At 39.1% G+C, this 21015-nt stretch overlaps 1 protein-coding gene across 3 annotated transcripts in view; it reads left to right on the plus strand.

Moving 5' to 3' along the window:
- Positions 1-20814, plus strand: part of PREX2 (phosphatidylinositol-3,4,5-trisphosphate dependent Rac exchange factor 2) — a 270321-nt gene extending 249507 nt beyond the window's left edge. For all 3 annotated transcript variants that reach the window (XM_026495929.4, XM_044382804.3, XM_044382805.3), the window contains 3 exons: positions 7048-7150; positions 13673-13740; positions 19478-20814. In XM_026495929.4, coding sequence (XP_026351714.1) covers positions 7048-7150; positions 13673-13740; positions 19478-19523 — 217 coding nt within the window. In that variant the 3' untranslated portion in view covers positions 19524-20814. The remainder of the gene's footprint in view (positions 1-7047; positions 7151-13672; positions 13741-19477) is intronic.
- Positions 20815-21015: the final 201 nt, after the last annotated feature.

Below are 21015 nucleotides of genomic sequence, written 5' to 3' on the forward strand. Positions count from 1 at the left end.
TCAATTCTACTATTTTTGCACAAAAGAGTTAAAATCGCTGCTCAAGAAGCTTTTGAAGTCTCAGTGTGTATCCCTAAATCCAGAGACCCCAGTTCTCTGTTGTTAATTAAATATGTAACATTATTAAGGAGTATAATAAAAATTTTCAAAGTAATGTTTAGCCTGAATTTTACAAATATGGGGAAGATAAAAAACAAACTATCCCTTGCTAAAGGTTGCATTTCCTATTTTAATGTTTCTCAATCATCTACATCGTGTTAGTTTATGGCAAATTGTTGTGGCTGCCAGTTCAGAGCTCTTCATCACACCAGTGTTTCATGTGCTCTATTTGTGTCAGAAGATGAGTGACCCTTCTCCACTAGTAATAGGAGAGTTTGGGATCACCCCCAGAAGAGAACAATGTAATGATTAGCTACCAAGGAGAACAGCAGAGTCCTGACTGTGAGCTAAGAGTCAGCAGATAAATCCACTGCCAGAAAACAGAGCTCAAAGCCATAAAGCTCACATGGTTCTGGTTTCCTATATCAGTTTCCCTGCGAGTTACTGTGTCACCCTTGTGGCCCCAAAGGGGTGATGTGATGCATGTCCCCAAGGGTTCAATTTAATGCATTTCAACCCTTGGGAAATTGGCTTCCTTGTTCAGTATAATTTGAATCAACATTAAATGAAGCATTTGAGCTCTGGAGGCTTTAAAAGGTAATCGGGAATTTAAAAACCAAAAATTATTTTAAAACAAGGTAATTGAGAGTAAAATTGATGTTTTTGTCTGGAATCATGGTAAATGACCAAATATGTAGAAGATCCTTGGGTTTTGAGAATCTTCAATGTAATTTATTACAGAAATGTCATGAATCATCTTAAAGAGAAGGATTAACGTTTTTTTAAAAAAAAAGAACTAATGTAACTTGCTTCCAGATTTGAAGTCTTACAAAGTGAACTAAATAGAGTGTAATAGACATGAGTTAATAAATGGTCAAAATACAATATGTCACATTTAAAGTAATTTAGGAAAATAAGTTTTGTCTCTCCAATGAGACTTAGATGAGGGCGAGGTTTGGATGCTGATTGTTTTTTGTACCCCTGCCATCTGGAAATTAGACTGGCCAACAGGAGGCTGTTTCACATGCTTTCCCTGACCTTTCACTCTACAGTTTGACATATAAAATAAAATTGATACCTGAGGTCTAGGATCAGTTGGGACAAACATATGAAATAAAAATCACAAAGAAGCATGTTAGCAAGTACCAAATTATAGTCAGGTGAGCTCTACTTCTACCAAACCCCAATATATAAAAGAGATATTGGTGGAAGTTTGTCACTAACTTCATGAACTTATCATAATCATATAACATCATAATTTTATAAAATTATAAGATTTTATAAAAATTAACCACAGGGTCATTTTAATGAATATCTTTTTTTAAAATAAAAAGGAGAAAGAGCTTTTGTAAATAGTTAAAATGCAGTGAGGTTTGGGAAATGGAATTTATGAAAGCTCATGTTCCTTGGATTTTCCAAGTAACGTATTGCCCATACGAGCGCATGTAGGCAGACTCGCAGTGTGAGCCCAGCAGCAGAGAGAGGTGGGGGCAGCATCACCACAGGCATGGCTAAGTGATCACACATGCCACTTCATGTAATTCTTATGGCACTTTATCCAGCCAGTATGCCAGCTTTTGTCATTTCACAGATAACAAAATAGAGGCCAAGAGAGTACAAGTAACCTGGCCAAAGTCCTACAAGGCGTCCTCAAATCCCAGTACTTCTGGTTGTGACACCCATGTGTCAACCGCTATTCAACGTTCAGAAAGATTTTGTGATATGTTGAAAGACACTCCAAAAGTGGATAGATGTTCCTTATTTGGGGAGAGGTTTATGCAATGGTACCAAGATGTTGACCACAAGCAGAAAGTTCTGGATAGGGTGGAATAGCTGGGGTGCTGGGAAGATGGAGTGGAGCATGGGAGAGCAGTTGGTAGAAATCCTCAAGCATCAGAATGAAGAGTTTGGTTTTGCAAAAGTTGCCTCAAAAGCAACTGAAAATGCTTTGATCACAGTATTGAGAGTATATTAAGGATACATACTTAGTAAATTATTTTGATAATTTGCTTAACAAATTGTTGTTTTACATCGCATAATGTAAATGTTGAAAAATTTTCCCCATCAACCAAGGAAATAAATAAAAGACTCACTTACTTCTAAACTCTAACCCCCAAGGCCATGCATGTTGGGGCCCAGACTACTTCTCTAACTTCATCTCCTTCTCCTCTCTGTGTGCCCTGCACATTGAGCTCCACACTTGCTCTTAAGCAGACAGAACATGCATTAACCTCAGGGCCTTTGCACTTGCTCTCCCTAAGAAAAGCTAAAAACTAAGGCCCATATTTTCCAGGATGAGGCCAAAATATTGAGAAGTGGTCTTCTCAATAACAGCATTTCCCTCTGCCATTGCACCCTGTTCACTTTCTATTCCCTTAAAAATTTCACATTTCTGGATAACTTATCACCACCTGGTATTATGTATTTGCCTCTTATTTTCTTTTTTACCCCTACCCCCGAAATTTGACCTCCAGAAGGGATGGGATTTTTTTCTGTTTGCTGTTGTATTTTTTGTGATATAATCTTCTATAGAGAGAATAGGACAATAATTCTGTTTTTTTCTCTAGCATGGCTGATCAAATTTTTTAAAGAAAAGTTATTGATTAGAAAAGCCTTTTAATTTCAACACTATTGCTAAATCTCTTAGAAATTTTTAAATCATTGTCAGATATGAGAACCCCTACAGGGTCCCATAGCATATGAACCATAACATTTGGAAGAATATTCCACAGACTAGCTTCTGGCTCTATACATTTCTAGCCTGGTTTTTCCTCCACCACATACAGTCCTGGGTGCCTCAGGATAGGAACATTGCATTACAACCTTGGGCTCTGCACCTCCTTTTCAACATGAGGTGAGAGAGTTTGCACAATGGGCAGTACAAATACTCTGGAATCCATTTCTACACCAGGAGACTATAATAACCTAACTATAAATGGAAATGACTGTGAATCATATATGTAGGTTCCAGTCAACCTAGCCTAAGTGCACCATAATTCTACTTCCTTTAGCTCAGTACCAGAAATAATCATGGCCATTTGAACACTCCAGAACATGACAGAGGGAAGTTGGGATAGACATGGTTAAGACAGCAGTCATAACCATTTGCAGTTAAAACATTTTACTTTCTCAAATTTATAAAAGCATGTGGCTATGTGGACAATTTGTTAGGGAACCCTACAAGTGAGGGACGCTGACTCTCAACCTTTTCTAGCTTGATGGCAAATCCACTTCTTCCAGCATCTAGTACTTGTAGGTACAAAGCAGACATTCAAAAAATATTGATTGAGTGAATGAATGAACAAAAGTTACTTCTTTGTGACTTTTCCATAGCACTGTTAAATCAAAGTGCCTTTCAAATTAAATTGGACCCATTAACCACAGGTTACATTTATCATATTAAAACTCTGCTAAATCTCTGATGTGATGTGGGATCTATTCTTAATACAAAATATGTCAAGAAGATTTATTCATTATAAGCACAGATATATTGACACTTTCCTTTTTCTTTCTGTGGGGAAATTCACAATTTCTGCATAATTTTATAGCCCTGTCAAGTACATTTTCTCAGGAGTATGCTCTAAGCAGGGCTATTACTTGGAATGTCTCATTACTCAAATTATAGAACAACTTTCTTCTGTGTATATGTTATATTTGCCTTTTTATGAAGGACAAAGTCCACTGTGACCTTTATTTTTTTATTTTTGTGACTTCCAGGGAAAGAGTTGTCTAAATTTTAAAAATGACACTGCAGCTAGAAGGAGCAGGCCCATATTTTCCAGGATGGGGCCAAAATATACATTTCTTTAAATTTTAATTTAACTGCCTAATATGAAAACAGAGCTATTGCTAGAAAGGAAATTGGCGGGTCTGATAAGAACCCTTGTACTGAGTGGATTTGCCTAGGATTCCCAGCCTTCCTAATGCTCCTTCATTGTCTTGTCCAGAGTTAGCAGAGCTCACTGGTAATCACCGAAGTACCTATAAAACCAAATGATCTCTTGTAAAACCTGACTCTTATGCACCACTGAAAAACCACGTGCCATTCTCTGGATCTGGAATCTTTCCGAGAATGCTAGAATCAAAATGCTTCTTGCAAACACTGAGGTTTTCCACTTGACATTCAGATTGAGATAGCTGAGAGAACACAAAACGTTAGGAGGCAAATAGTGATATATTAACAGCAAAGTTGTGGGCTTACTGCTGGGCTTTCTTCCACATGCTTAATTCGGGAGAATGGAGTCCTGTGATGCTGTGATGGAAAAAGTAGGCCTCCACTGGACAAATCAACTGTCAATCAAACACAGGCAGTATTTCCCACATTGACCTCATCGTATCTTTTTAAATACACTTTTTTTAAAAGGATTTTATTTATTTATTTGAGAGAAAGTAGATTGAGAAAGAGCAAGAGAGAGAGAGAGCATGAGCCCATGGGGAGGAGGGACGGAGGGAGGGAGAATCAGGTTCCCCATCGAGCAGAAAGCCCACCGCAGGGCTCAATCCCAAGACCTGGGATCATGACCTTAGCCAAAGGCAGATGCCCAACCAACTGAGCCACCCAGGTGCCCCTAAATGTTTCACTTTTTAAAAAATTTCAAATTAATCTTGGGACCTAATTGGAACATACACAGTGGTTGGTATTGACAGGCAGAAATAGGTAGACAAAGCCATCTGTCTTGGATATGGTAGGAAAGAAAGCGTACACATCCATTTCAAGGTAGATTTTTCTGTTAGGTGATGTGTGTGTGATTGGTTCAAAATAATGACATTTTGAGGGACCCTCTCAGAGAGCATGGTACTGGCCATGCTGATTGATCGGGAGATTAGAGCAAAATCTTTTAAAGTCTCTGGAAGATAATTTGCTACTGTACTGTTGTTTATTACAGTTTAAAGTAGGGAGAAATAGAACCATTCAAAAAGATTTTAAAAATGAATAAAAATTACAGCTGCTTGTTAAAAATCCTTCACAACAAGTGTTAGAAGAAGGCAAGTCATGTTTTATCTAGAAGAACAGACATATTTCAGTTTGATTAGAAAAAGGTAAAGATTTTTTTCTTAGTGTCATTCAGCTAGTGTAATGAGCATTATTGATTAAAATGTTAGAATCAATAAGGACCTAAAATTGGAGTAGAGGAGACCGTAAGGAGGAAAAAAAAGTTATGGTCTGTCAAGTAAGCTGACAATTAAATGCTTTGTGAAAAATTGATTTTTGAAGGGTGAACTGTCAACTGTACTCCTTGGCTTTCTAGGGCATGCAGGAACAAGTAAAAGGACAAGTATCTATTGTTATCAGACTCATACACTAAATATTTAGAAATACCACATACTACCAGAAGCTAATTGTAACACTTCAGCTTATCGGACTATGTGTTACTAACGCTTTGTAAAGAGTTCTCTGTCGTGTTAATGCTTGTCAGGTCATTGAACAGCCAATGAAACTTGACGTGTTTCTCCTTAGAATCCAATTATGCATAATAATACAATTACACGTTGTTAAGTTCTTTCTAAAATTTCAGCAGTAATATTTAAAGCCCCTTACTCCTCTTTTTCTTAATTCATCAGTATCAAAATCTAGCAGGCAGGTTGCTCTTCTGTAGTACAACCTCTAACCGAAAGTGAGTTAGATATTCCTCACATAGAAACAATTACATGGTAGACCTTTCATTTGCAAGGAAAAACTGAACAGACCTAGATAAATACATATGTAAGAAAAACACCAAACTACAGGGAGGTAAATGCAAAACTAGAAAAAAACACAATCAAAATACACATAAATTAAAAGGAAGGTAAAACAAAATCTGCTCATATGAATTTTACACAAAACATCTAGAAGTAATGAACATTTCAGTGAAATGTATGCAAAAGGTACCCCTAAAAAGCAATTCGTAGAACAACACCTGAAAAATGTTAACAAATAAACAGAAGCTCTAAGAGCTGCCAAAGAGAAAAATGTGGAAGGACATAAAAGAAATGCTTTAAAAGGGGAAGACAAAGGACAAGGCACACCAATCACTGAATGCAAGGGCTGAATTCTGAATTTTCTTAGGTTTGCTCTGGGCATCACATTATCATATAACTAAATAACAGTTCCTTTTAAAATTTGTACAGTCTTAGATTGGGTGCAAGAAACATACTTTTTAAACTATCAATTCTGATCACAGTGAATATTAATTTCACTGTTTATTTTTCTAAGCTATTGGGCATAAATTAGTATAAATCTATTAACTATCATGCAGACATATATGAAAAATATTAGGAAGTCTTTTAAATTACATGAAATACCAGTAAAGAATAATATCTGATAATAGATTTTATTATAATGCTGTTTATTTAACTTTATGTATATAAACTCATAAACATAGTTCATTATGAGTTTGTTAAATTTAAATACTTAATTTAGGACCCCAATCATGTAGCTCTATAATCTATTTTTAAACAGATATTCTAGGGACGCCTGGGTGGCTCAGTTGGTTATCTGATTCTTAATCTCAGCTCAGGTCTTGATCTTAAGGGTCAGGAGTTCAAGCCCCACACTGGGCTCCATGCTTGGTGTGGAGCCTACTTTAGAAGAAAAAAAAAAAAAAAAAAGAGCCAGGTGTTCTATGTAGAAAAATCACTGGTTCATTGTCTAGCTGCTTCCATTTTGGCTGGTGTTTTTTGATTTTGAAATTAGTGTAGGGGAGGAAAAATAATTTTCCCTCTATCCTTCTGGGTTCTTAGCTGAGACCCCTATAGTAAAAGACAGATTAATAAGAGAAAAACAAACAGAGGTTTATTAACATATCTACCTCATGAATACATGGGGGATACCCAAAGACAAATGAGTAACTCTCTGAGGAGGCAGATTAAGAATAATATATTCTGTTCCTCTTCATTAGTAACCCAAACTGTGTTGAAGTGTTTAACGGGAACACATGGAATTGGACTTGCTTTTGCTTTTGTGCACAGGTGCACCCTGAGTGTGACACTGGAGCAGGCCATCATCCTGGCCCGAAGCCACGGACTGCCTCCTCGCTACATCATGCAGGCCACAGATGTGATGCGGAAGCAGGTAAGTCTCACACACCGGGTAGGGATTGTTTTACAGGACCTGGATTTGAAGCTTCCTTTTAATAAGGATTTGTCAGGTTTAATCGGAATAATCAGCATTTTTCAGGTGTCTGATGGGTGCCTGGATGTGAGAGACATTTTTCCAGGCTCAGAGGGTAAGTGTGAACAAGAAACACCCCCAGGGATGAAGGGATGCGGGTTCTCCAATAATTTAACCAAGCTGCAAAAAGAGATGTCTAAAGAGGTAGCCTGAAGGAAGAAAGGGGTTGGACAGGCAAATTGGGCAGGAGTGGATTTGGGGTTTATGTAAAGGACAAGGTCAAGGGATCCATGGCATTTTCAGGGCATTGCAGGTAATTTACTAAGGCTCTGGGAATACATTGAGGAAGGGGGTGGAAACAAGGAAGAGGAAAGAATTGAGGGCCCTCCTTGCTCCTGGAGCTCCCAAAGGGAATTCCAAGCCATGCTAAGAAACTTGTGCATTATTCTGAAGATCAAGTACATACCTCAGATTTTCCTTCAGAGGAGAAGAGCAATCTTAGGAATGTCTTTAGGTCACCGAAGTATTTATAGGTGGGAATATACTCTCTTATCAAGATAATGAACTTTGATATAATACCCAATGGTATTTTAAATGTGATGGTTTGGTTTTTAACTCTTAAAATTCTTTTAAAAGATAAGAAAAATGCACTAACCTCCAATTTATTGATTATTAGGAAAATGTACTTAATCTAATAGAAAAGACACAACTTAGTAGAAACACAAAAGAAGTTGGAAAAGATCAATTTTATATTTTCTTCTGCCACATTTTCTCAGGGTTACCACAGAAAATTGATCTAACAAATCTCTCTGCGTGCTCACTTGGTCTGAATTGCCCAGTGATAGTGAGTGACTTAGTTTTGTTTTGTTTTTAAGATTTATTTATTTATTTTAGAGAAAGAGAGAGAGCACACATGGGGGTAGGGGCAGAGGGAGAAGGAGAGAGAGAGTCTCAGGCAGAATCCCTGCCGAGAGTGAGCCCGATTCGATTCAACTTGGGGCCCATCCCACAATCCTGAGATCAAGACCTGAGCTGAACCCAAGAGATGCTTAACCAGCTGCACCACCCAGGCTCCCCAGGTGGCTTAGTTTTATTAAGATACACTTTTATAGTTAAAACTACTTTATTTACTCAAGCCTTAACATATAGCTCTTGCATAAACATACAAATCCCTGTGGGTTTGGTCCCAAGATTATACTACAGAATGTCAAAAAAAAAAAAAAAAAAATCCATGGAAGCAGTCATGAGGCCAGCACCGGATTGGGGTCTGCAATTCAGAAAAAAAGTGCAACAAGTGGAGATACATTGGAACTTCAGGCTCGGAACCCTGGGGCTGGAGACTGAAAACCAAGATCTCACCAGGTCCAAGAGGGATTTGCTGAGTAAAGGTTAGATCCGCAAGAGGCACAGGACACACTGTGGTTCAGCTGGAAAAGGGCAAATACAGATGCAAATGCCAGCAGATTGGGGAAGGATTTTTTGGGTGGATATACAAATTTGGTTTTAAAAGGTAGATCAAGGTAAACTTGTGATTATCCATATCGGGGGTGGGTTTGGAATGCCAAAAAAACAGAGAGAGACTAAACATTGTTTCACTCTGTTGCTGTTAGAGTAAGTTTGCAATAAGACTTGAAGGAGCCATCTCAAAATTCTAGTTTATGGCAAGACTACAAGACTGGTATTAGCCTGTTTTAGAATAATGTAGTAGAGGAGTAATGATGGATTGGCTAGATATACATTCAGACTACATGGACTTCAATAATCAAAACCTTTAAGTTCTCACAACTGAAAACGGAGATAGATAAAATAGAGATGGAAAGTAAAAATCATATTATGTAAGCCTTAATGACTTGTTTAACTGGTGTTAATGTACACAATGTACATGTGATATTTACATATATTATTAGTATGTATTATTATATATTTATAGAATATAACTTAAGGCAACTGAAAAGTTATGAAGTTTCTTATAAAATCCTTGTCGATTTCTTTTATTTTTTTTTAAGATTTTATTTATTTGACAGAGAGACAGCCAGCGAGAGAGGGAACACAAGCAGGGGGAGTGGGAGAGGAAGAAGCAGGCTCATAGCGGAGGAGCCTGATGTGGGGCTCGATCCCATAACGCCGGGATCACACCCTGAGCCGAAGGCAGACGCTTAACCGCTGTGCCACCCAGGCGCCCCTCCTGGTCGATTTCTTAACTGCACTGCTTTTCTGTATTTATCACTTCTTCTTCTCCCTTCCATATTTTTAAAATAATACATTTAAAATAGGTAGCTTCCCTCCTTTGTTACTTGTTTCTCTGCTCCAAGAGGCTTGGAGACAAAGAACTGATCTCTGACTCCTCCGTGAAAGATCAGAGAGCCTGGGGCCCCCTCTCTGGAGAACCCGGGCTAACCTGGTGCACAGAGTGATTTTGGCAATATTCCCTCTGCTGTGCATCCTGTCTCAAGGGTTCAGCTGGTACAGGAGACGGGATTAGTGGGTGGGATCCACTCTGCAAGCCAAGTCTTCCCTGCCTCTGATCGGAGTACTTAGAACACAGGTGGGAATCAAAGATCTAACTTTTCTGTTCTCTCTGCCTTTCAACCATTTAGATACAACTCTCCGGAGACTGAATGGTTGGTATATTTGCCAGGTTAATGAATAAGATTCTCTAAGATCTTTAGTTTCCTTTTGAGGAAGAAGCAGCTCTTCAGCATGATTTGTTCTTGTAACTGCAGTATTATTTTCATGTACAGATTTTGTATATGTACTTCTCATAGACTTGTGGTTGGACGCCCTAGTTGAGTGGGAAGGAAAGATGAAAGACCGAAGGAAGGGTCCTATGCCCCTTCTAATTTTTTGATAATGATTATAATAATCCTAGGCAACACTTTTACAAAACCAACTGATCTCATTAATAAAAAGCTTGAGGGAGAAGCTCTCACTGACATTAGAAACAAAGTTTTCTATCCTACAAATTATACATTCCAAGTATTATCTGGTGGAAGCCGATCTCAAAAAGGTTTTGACCTTTTTAATAAAACTGGAATTTCAAAGAATTCTGTCTCCTTACGAACAATATCAGGGCATTATACTGGACACCGATAACAAAGACTAAGGAAGATGTGGTTCTTGCCCCATCTCATGGTGGCCACAAGGGGAAAATCGTTATGATGCAGACACCAACAGACAAGTGGCATACAACTCAGTGTTTTAGGACAGAAGACAGGGAATAAATGAGTGACTAGACTGTGAGCCCCTCGATGTCTGGGACACTGAGTATATTTTGTTTTGAGGGCACAGGTTTCCAGAATAGTACCTAGCAGAGAGTAAACACTGAATGACATGTGGACAATGAATTAGTTTTGACTAGGATAACCAGGAAAAGGTTTCGTGCCACGAGTGAGAATATGGTAGTGCTTAAGAGCATAGATTCTTGAGCCAAACAATGTCGGTTTGAATCCCAGCTCCAGTGTTGACTGTCTGTATCACTTGGGACAAGATTCTAAGTCTGCCTGTTACTTAGTTTCCTCATTATTAAAACAAAGATAATAATAGCACTTGCCTCATAGTGGTGTGAGGACTATATAAAGCAACACACTCAATGTACTTAAAACAGTACCTGATACAGTGAAGGACCAATTAATTATTGCCCAAGATGGTATTTGATTTGAGCCTGGGGGGATGAATGTGAGGTGGACAGGCAGGAAAGAGGAGAGAGAGGGTATTTAGGTAGAGGGAGCAACATGAGCAAGGGTATAAAAGTGCAAGTATTGGGGCACCTGGGTGGTGCAGTCAGTTAAGCATCCTACTCTTGGTTTCAGCTCAGGTCATGATCTCAAGGTCATGAGATCGAGCCCTGCATTAGACTCTGCGCTCAATGTGGTGTCTGCTTAAATTTCTTTCTCCCTCTGCCTCTGTCCCTCCGTGCATACACACTCTCTCTCCCTCTCTCTTTTTTTCTATCAAATAAATAAGTAAATCTTTTTTTTAAAAGTGCAAGTGTCTGGCATGTTGAGTATATGAAGAATTATATAGGTGAATTCACTGTGGAATATGCCAAAAGTTGTGTTTAGCATGATACGCATCAGTTTTATTTTCAACCTTTCAAGAAAGCAGAAGTCTTTCTTCAGATTATTTAATGGAATATTATGAGACTAAAGACAAAAAGAATTATACATAAATACTATAGTTTAGTAAATCTATTTCTCACAGGGATATGATTCAGAAGTTCTAAAACTAGTTTATGTGTATACTAGGCTTGAATAGATAAGTAAATATATTGCAAATAATAAGAATAAAATTTCTTACTGTCAGAAAAAGAAGTTACAAAGAGGGAAAAGAAGAAGACTGTAATCCAGAATGAACCCTGTGGCAAGGGAGTGAATCAGAGATAGCAGTTTGTACTGATGGACACACACACACAGAGATATACATAGATGTAGAAATAACTGTCGATGTTTGCATTAGTCAACTAGTTCTGTCTACTGAGAAGACCTAGAAGCAGTTACATGCCAATACTAGCAATGAGCATACCCAGCGTCCAGATGTCAGGTTCTAAACATAATTCTCCATTAAAAAGAACCAAGGATCCTTGGAGAAGTGGTTAATTTCCAGCTGAGATGGGGAAGATGAGCCTTGAACATCTTGAGGTACCAAAAAATAAACAAGTATTCAAAAATGATTGTGATTCTTTCAGTAGGACATGAGAAGCCACCTGAAGGAGTTCCTAGCCGCCAATCTAGAACAATTTGAACAAAAAAATTATTAATAATAGAAAATTGAATATTAACTCAGAATAAAATAAATACTCATAAATTCATACTGATTTAAATAAATATATGAATAAATAGATAATGGATTTGGGGAGAAGGGATGACTCTTATTTATGGAAGCATTCCTTCCTAAATGCTACAGTATCATTGTTATAGGCAAGATACACCAATGGAGGTTAAAGTCAGTGAGCAAAGGTTGAAGAGAAACAATATATGTGCATAGTCTCATAGTATCTTCCCCAACATAATTATTAACTATGAAAAGAAAAGTAGAAACTTTACAGTGGAAAAATCTGGCAGACACCACTTGAACCAAGTGATCAAAGTTAATGGCACAGATGATAAGACCTAGAGACATCATGTGATGGTCAATGTCAGTGATCTCATACACTGAGAAGGTACAAAATCACTTTTGTATCTAATCATGAGGAAAGATCTGACAAACCCAAACTGAGAAACATTTTGCAAAATAATGACCAGTACTCATCAAAAATATTAAGGTCATGAAAGACAAAGAGAATCTGAGGAACTGCTGTGTATCAAAGGACCAAGGAGACAAGAAAACGAAATGCAGTAGGGGATCCTGGACTGGATCCTGGCATAGAAAGGGGACACAAGTGTGGGAAACGGTGATATTTGAATAAGACTTGCCGCATGGTACTAGCGTTGATTCCCGGGTTGTGGTCATCATACCATAAGGGTAAGCATTAGAGGGAGTTTACGGAGCTGGGTATGTGAACTCTCTGTTCCGCTTTTGTAACTTTTCTCTAAGTCAAAAAATACTACAAAATAAAGAGTTATTTTTTAACTGTTTAATTGTGATTCCTAAATTTCTTCCCATTTATCTTTCTGCCACCCCCACCCCTTTTCCCTATTTGTTTTCCTTTATTTGGTCCATATTGAGAAAATGGGTTTTGTTTTCCTTTCCTCCTTTTCTCCTTTTCTTTCTCCCCTTCCCACAGCTCAGAAATTTGGTAGCATGAGAGAGAGTTTCAGAGTTTTTTTAAACCATTCTCTTTCATCTATTCTCAGCCCCAAACCCTGGTGTCTAGTTCTATGTAGTAACTAATTCCCATTAGGAACTGAGCAATGATTATAGCTTCATTCATGAACTTGACAGGTTGCGAAGACTTTTTCATGGCTAAGGTACATTGTCTTTGGTCTCTAAGCTTCGAGGCAGAATGCTTACATTTCAGAGGTCCACATGCCTGTGCCTTGTCCAGAATTGCTTTAGAACTCTTTAAGAAAATATTTTCTTGATAAGTACTATGAAGTTTAAAATAGCTAATTATTCAGCTGAGGACAAAACAGGTGCATGAGAGTGATAGAACTGTGATTTCTGTTCCACGAAAGTGGGGACATAGCAGGTATTTGTAGCCTGCTGATTTCTTATTTTCAACATCTAAAGTATTGCTTGCTTCTAGGAATAAAGACGTAGCTGAGATAGCGAACAGGGAGCTGTGATTTAAATTTATTTTGAATGATTCAGATGGCTACTGAGATAAATATCAATCCTTTGGAATGATATATCAGCATCTTTTGATGCTCAAAAACATTAGTTATGAAAATGCTCAGATGATGATTTCGCTCTTCTGCTTCATCGAGTCTCTCTTGATGTTAAATGCATGGTGGGAATAAATCCTCTATGCTCAAATGTTAATGGTATATTAAATAATTACTAATACAACGTAGAGCTAAAAATGATTTTCCCTGCTTCTTTCAGGGAGCAAGAGTTCAGAACACAGCAAAGAATTTGGGAATCAGAGACCGAACCCCACAGTCTGCTCCAAGGTAAGTGACTCCCCAGGTCTGCTCTTTTGCAAAGGGTTGGCCACCATTTCCCACACAGTGTCACTCACAGCTAATGCAAACTGAACTTGTAAACACTCTGTGGCTAAATGTGACTAGGGATAGATGGTCTCTGAGTTCAATGGAATTTTAGGGAAGCAAACTTAGCGGTAACAGGTAGAAGTCTTGACATTATTCTGTTTTGCAAGTGCCATCATGAATTCAAAGACTCACGTCCACACAGGTGCTACTAAAATTTGTATTCCAACTGCACTGAACCAACACAATGCCGTTTTCATTTCTGTTTCTATGCCTGCACATGCCGTTACCTCGGACATGATTGCTTTTCCCATCTGTGTCTGTGTGAAAAACTCCTACTTACCCACAAAACCCAACTTAACTGGCTTTTTCTCTTCGATGTCTCGGCTGAGTTTTCTTCCTCTTTGCGCTCCCTTATCATTTGGTATTGGTCTATTATAGCCCTTATCATATTGTGTTATAAAATATTGTTCCATGACTCCTTGCCCAACCTGAATATGAATTCTTTGGAAGCAGCGAATATGTTTTTTGCGTTTTATTCCTTGCTCATCGTAGTGCTATATAGTAGACATTGAATATCTGATTTCAAGAATGTATGAATGAATAAATGAATGAATGAGCTTTTCTTCGTGATCATACCAGGTATTCACAGTTCACATATCATCAAAAGAAAGGACTCTAATCCACCTTTAGAATAAATGAACATGGGAACAGCCATCAGAAAAATGTTAATTTCATTTCACTGGTGACAGTAGGGTAGGCAGCCATCTATCTTGGAGTGGAGCAATATTAAATGATTTCTTTTACATTTGATTGTTTTTATACATTGGCATTTTAACAAAAAGTAGCCTCCTCCAAGCACTGTCACAGACAAGACAGTCTTTGTTTCTATTTACAAAGCAGTTAGCAGAGGGAGAATGATGACTACAGCATTTATGAAGTTATATTTCATTCTAAGAAAGTATGTGGGCAGTGGAAGTACTTTCAAAAGGGAAAACATGTTTTCCCCCGAAAATGGATGGAGCACTCGTGTTCTAATTGTGTTTATTTTTAGTGTTGACTCCTGACTCTATTTAATCCTTGTCTTGTTAATGTTATCTTTCATAGTTGATTAAATTAGAAAGACTTTCTGTTGCTGAAGAATCATTTCACACAGGCATTCTCTAACACCTTGAGCAGACATGGCATATTTGGATAACAGACCCAGTGAAGTGTTAAAATCCCAATAAGAAAACAAGATAATGGCTTAGCAAGTTCTTCTTAGCTAGAGCTTATAAACACTAATAAACAGTGGAGTTAAGATAAGACTTCAGCATCCTGATCAATGAACCAGTATGCAAGCTGAATACAAGAAAAGAACCCAATGGACTCACTTTTTTCTTTATTGGGTTGTGTTTTAAAACACTTGAACTGAAACACAATAAAATGTACCAGCAGTAAAGTTGACATTTTTTCCAAGAGAGTCATAATCCCAAGGGAGAAATCGAGAGTAATTTTGAAATTTAATTCTACTGATTCTTTCACTCATTCTACAAATATTTATTGAGGACTTAAGAAATGCAAAGCGCCCTCCCATGCCTCGTGGAGAACATAAACACGAGATAGAAACAGTCCCAGCCCTCAAGGAGCTTTCAGCGAAAGAGATGAGATGACAAAACATAACCAGAAGGAAAGGCAGAGTGTGAGAAACACTCTATGAGGGGATGTGGAGAGAGTGCTGAGGGCCCAGAGGGTCGGGCATCCTGCCCAGCTGGGAACCAGGATTCCTGCCGCAAAGACAGCAAATTGAAGAACAAATCTGACTCTCAAAGACAGGCCACCCACAGACAAGTCTAGGGTAAGGTTTCTGGAAATATCTTCATGGAGGAGATAGAGTTTGCTATCTCTGCCTGAGATAATGTTTGGTTCAAATCCCTTACCAATTTCTCCCATAGTTTTCCTTTGTCCATTCACTGTCTTTCACTACTTAAAATTCACTCAGCAAACAGTCTGTTCAATTTCTGCTATATGTTTGTAGATGTCAGGCACTGTGTTAAAAGCTAGAAATAAAGACTTAGTCCCTTCCACTAGTCACTGGGATGCAGTAGAGAGACAATTGAATAAAATGAGAACAGTATCCAAAGTGTAAGTACTGTGGCAGACATAGGCACAGATTACCACGAGAACAGAGAAAAGGGGCACAAAACTCACCCTAAGGACAGAGAGGGGAAGTTGCAGAGTGTTCCTGGTCCAGTCAGCATGGAACAGATGTCTTCCACAGATGATGCAATCGCACCAAACACCTGGAAGGCATATCTCACTCCGGGAACTACAACAGATCTCTATGACTGGTGGTTGAATGTGATTTAAGAATGGTGCAAGGTGAGGCTAGAGGCATAGGTAGGGGCTGGATCAGGAAGAGCCGTGTATGAGATACTGAAGAATTCTGATTTCACTTGAAGACACTAGGGAGGCATTAAAATGCAGTCTTCCTTCTGTCTGGAAGATTTAAAATTTCCTGTCTGGAAGATTTAAAATTTCAAATTTATCTCTGGCACCATTAAGAAGATCCATTTGATCTTCTCAGCATTCAGCTGAGACTGAATGCAGGAGCTTGAGCGGAGATTGTCATGGTATTGAGGATGAAGAGGAGACAATGGTTCAAGAGATATGTAGGAGACAGAATTAATAGTCTTTGGGCACTAATTGGATGAAGGAGGTTAGGGAAAAGGAAGATTCTAGGATGATCACCAGATCTTTGGCTTGGATGACAAGGGGCAAAATGGTTCTAGTCACTGAGAAAAATTAGCATGTGTAGAGAAAAGAGCTCGTGTCACTGATACTGGGACTGAGGATCAGTGGGTCACCCATGTGGAGATGTGTTTATGGACAGTGTAAGCCATGTTCTTCCCCCTCACTTTCATGTGTTGCATCTTCAGAGGAATAAACTTAATCTTCATCAAGAACCAAATATTACATTTTAGTTGTAATGGCACGCTGGTCTTGTTTTCTATTATGTCACAAAACCTGGAAACAACTGTGCTATGATAGCTTGATTTTCTTTATTTGTTTACTTGTGAAGCAGCAGGCATCTGGGTGGCTCAGTCGTTAAGCGTCTGCCTTAGGCTCAGGTTGTGACCCCAGGGTCCTGCGATCGGGTCCCACATCGGGCTTCCCACTCAGGGGGGAGTCTGCTTCTCCCTCGCCCACTCCCCCTGCTTGTGCTCCCTCTCTCGCTGTCTCTCCCTCTGTCAAATAAATAAATTAAATCTTTAAAAAAAATAATAATTGTGAAGCAGCATACTATAGTGGTTACAAGTGAAAAACACAGTTTTTAGTCCCAGCTCCTGTTTGTGACCTTATTTAGCCAGGTTATTTCTTTTTTCTGAGACAGTTTTCTCATCTGTAAGACAGGGAGAATTGCCTTGGGACAGATTATTACTGATGCTTTAACCTTCAAAAGAGGCATTTGCTTTGTGATCTCCCTTAGCACAGCTTTTATTTATGCCATGTAGAAAGATGAAGGGCATGATCTGTAGATTGAAGTTTGAAAGTTCTACTTCCGGCAGATTGGGATTGGACTGGAAATACCAGCTCCAAGATGGCCGCCAGCGCCCAAACAGGCAAAGAAGAAAGTGGAGCCAGGAACAAACCTTTCCATGCAGGGGCACTGGTGTACATGAGTGGAATGAGAATATGACAAGGCTCCTAAAATGTTGGGCAAAACAAGACATCCCATTACCTCACAGTTCCTCTGCCAGAAAAACAAATGCCTCAGCTCAGGGTAAAAGTCCAACTCTTTAACTATTACATTTTGCTTCCCAACTTCATCTGCCTGTTCTAAATTCCCCAAGCCGCACAATTTCCATTATAAATGTGTCTGAACTCAAATAACCCTGAGTCACTTCCAAGAAGCCTCACCGAAGCTGAATCTGCCCAGCTCTGCAGTACCCAGAGCTATTATTACATTAGGTGATCATAGGGAGTAGCCTTTTTGCCAATTTGCAAGGCAGACATTTCAAAGACTCGTCTACCCAGTGGCATTAGCTCCATTATGTGGAAACGTGCAGTGCAAGGTAATGGAATGTCATGGCGCAGCCCAGATCTCACGGGGTAGGACGCTCGCTACCCAGCTTACTGTTTCTGTTCTACCTGAGTAAGGCCACTGCCTTTCCATTCATTAGGCAGCGCTGTCAGGGAAATGAAAGGATAGAAATTAAAGAGGAAAAGAATTTTCCGTTCATTCTATTATTCCAGCACTGGGAATGCATTTTGAAGCAACACCATGTTTTTTCAACTGCAAAAGCAGCTTTGTACTCTATCGGCTCAATTTAATGTATTCTTTTCTCCAGGAAGGATGAAATAGGCTCTTCTGATGTGAGATGTCCTTATTTCAGTATTCATTTTCTTCCATGGAGATGACATGTAGAGCATTAAGCACCTTTCAGCCTTGAAATACATTTTGCAAATCTCCCAAGGCAGTAACTTTTTTCTGTGTGTTTCCAGACTAGGAGAGTTTATTTTGTAAACTAGGTTTCTAACTCAATAGTCGCACTACTTCAGCCTTTTCCCCCTTTGAGTTAGAATTAGCATGGGATTAAATGTGGAAGGGAGAGGAAACATAATTTGCTGAGTTTGTCAACAAGTCATGTAAACTTTGTCCATAAAACTTAATCTGTAAAAGAGAATCACCGCAGCAACCCCTGAGTTTGGAGTACTTTTTAAAAGGAGCAAAGCTGACACCTGTACTTAATATGTTTAGATCACAGACGAAGCTCTGAAGTAGGGCCAGCATGGCCACGAACTATAGGACTGGGCGTGTCTGTAGTCCAACACCTGGCTGGCTTAGTCAGTGATCTTTGCTCCGCCTGTGCCTTCAATAATGGCTTTGCCCTGTCTGGTCACTGGCTGTCTTGCAGCTATTATGTTGCCCTTAATTTCATTCTGGAGCTGGGATATAACCATTCAGGAGAATGTGGAGCTCTGGAACTTATACAATCCTAGTCCAGACCCCGGCCTCTTGCCTTCATGCTGAATGACCTCCGACACCTGGATCTGGGATGTGCCCAAGAGAGGGCACTTCCAGGCATCTCCGCCAGTTCAAGTAGATGCCTTGACCCACTTGAATCTCCACCTGATTCTGCTGACAGGTGAGAGGACGGATGGGCAGAGCCAGGCAGATATTCCTCAGGAAACACCAGATAATCGTGCCTGGGAGAGTCAGGCCTCGGGACTCCTCCACAGCAGCCCTATTCATAACTGCACCGAAAAGATGGTTCAAAATGAAGCGACTTTCGAGAACAGGTCAGAAAATCAGCAGACCCTTCTGAGCAGGTGCTGTTTTGCTACAAACTAATAACGATAGACAAGATGTTAATTATCATAATAATATCATCTCCTAGAATTCAGAGAATCGATTTTGCTGCCAGCAAGGTGAGCAGTCGGGCTTGGCAGCCCAGAGCAGAAGCAGCTGGTGAGGAAAAGGCCACACACTGCTCCATCGCTAGTTATCTAGAGCTGCAAAGAGACATTGGTGTTTCCTGAATAATAGAACCAAAGTTTTGGAGTTTGCTAATTCATATGTGATTTTTAGTAAAATAGGCAATATGATCATGACTTCTGAGCCCAGGAATTACTGTCAATATCCTTTTCCTACCGGTGAAAACATCTCAGGTAACGGCAATATGCCAGCCCGTGTCACACTCTTCTGTGCCTTTTCTAGGCTCTACAAGCTATGCGAGCCACCTCCCCCCGTGGGAGAAGAATGAAGAGAATCTCCAAGGAACCAGGCTAGCAGAAGCTTCTGCTCACCAGACAGAGGACATGCTGGCTACACATTCTCCATTCAAGATAAAGAAATGAATTTTTTTCCTCTAAATCCTTCACCATGGAGTAACTAACCAGTGTTCAGCTCATACTTGGGTATTTGTGCCGGCCACGGATCAGAGGTCATCCGGACAAGTCGAAGCGTCACCAACTCAGCTGTGTGTGTATTGACACTCACTGTTTATTTTTAGGGTAAAATTCATCCCTGGAATTTATTTTTAAAAAATCAGAGATAAAAAATGAACTGTTGTGGCTCCTCTCCCATTTATTAAGATTATTTCATTGTGTTTGTTTTCATCTTCTCTAAATGAGATCATGGATATTTCCACTTGAAGAGGTCTTTCACTGAGGAAACACGGACACGCTTTCCCAATCCTCACACAGAAATGTTACAGACAGTGGAGGCTGGGTGCTGTCATAGGGATTGAGTCTCTCACCTGCATCAGAGAAAGTAGTTCATGTGTGAGGGGCAAAGAGCATGTGCTCTACTCTTTCTCCTAAGGATTTATTTCTCAGTCAAAGAGAAGAGAGCCGATGCAGGCTTCTACCAAGACTTTCTTCCAGCCTCTTCTAGGTATCCTATCGTGGACAGTTCCAGCAGCCTGGTGCTGTCACTGGTCTCAGAATGGCATGGCTTCTCTGGGCCGTGTGCACTGTGCCACAGGTGGCCAGGGGTGGGGAGTGGTGGAGACCAGAGAGGTGTATGAGGGGAGAGGAGAGTAAAGGAGGAAACTCAAGCCCATTTAAAAGTTCAACCTTGAACTTAGAAAGATACCTAAAATTCTTACTTTTATGAAGGCTTTCATATGAGATCTGAGATTCGTAATAGAATATACCGTGCTGAGAATTTCTCTATCAAGGTGTGTGTATAACATATGAAAATAAAGCTTTATTTGTTGAATTTACAAGGCCTGTTAGAGACCTTGATAATGTATGGAAGCGCAAGGTGTATTCTATTTTCATTCTAAAGTATGGGTAATGTTTATCATCTCTATGTTGATAAAATAACATTGTTTTTTAGCATAATGAATACAGTCAAATTGATTTTTGAGTCTATAGTTTTCAAAGCAATTAAAATGCCCTTACTGTGATTGTGATAATTATATGGATTTAGACTAATTTAGTATGCGAAATGCTTTTCATAACTAAAGTATATACAGACCGTTATTAAATTTTTAATTTATGAAATTTGATAATGATTTTTCAAATGATCATTAAAAACCTTCACCACTAGCAGTTGTGTGTTGAATAACAAAAATCCTGTGTTACATATGTATGAGGTATTCATATACTGGTCAAGCTGATAAAAATTGTTCTTTGGCACAGAAGCCCTGAAGATTTTTGCATTAAGTCCATATATATAATGAGAAGTAAAGAAACAAACTCCAAAATTTTCAAAGGAAAAGTTGAACACTTTGAATTTAATGAAGATAT

The sequence above is a fragment of the Ursus arctos genome, unplaced genomic scaffold, assembly GCF_023065955.2.
Source record: "Ursus arctos isolate Adak ecotype North America unplaced genomic scaffold, UrsArc2.0 scaffold_6, whole genome shotgun sequence".
Classification (NCBI taxonomy): Eukaryota; Metazoa; Chordata; class Mammalia; order Carnivora; family Ursidae; genus Ursus; species Ursus arctos.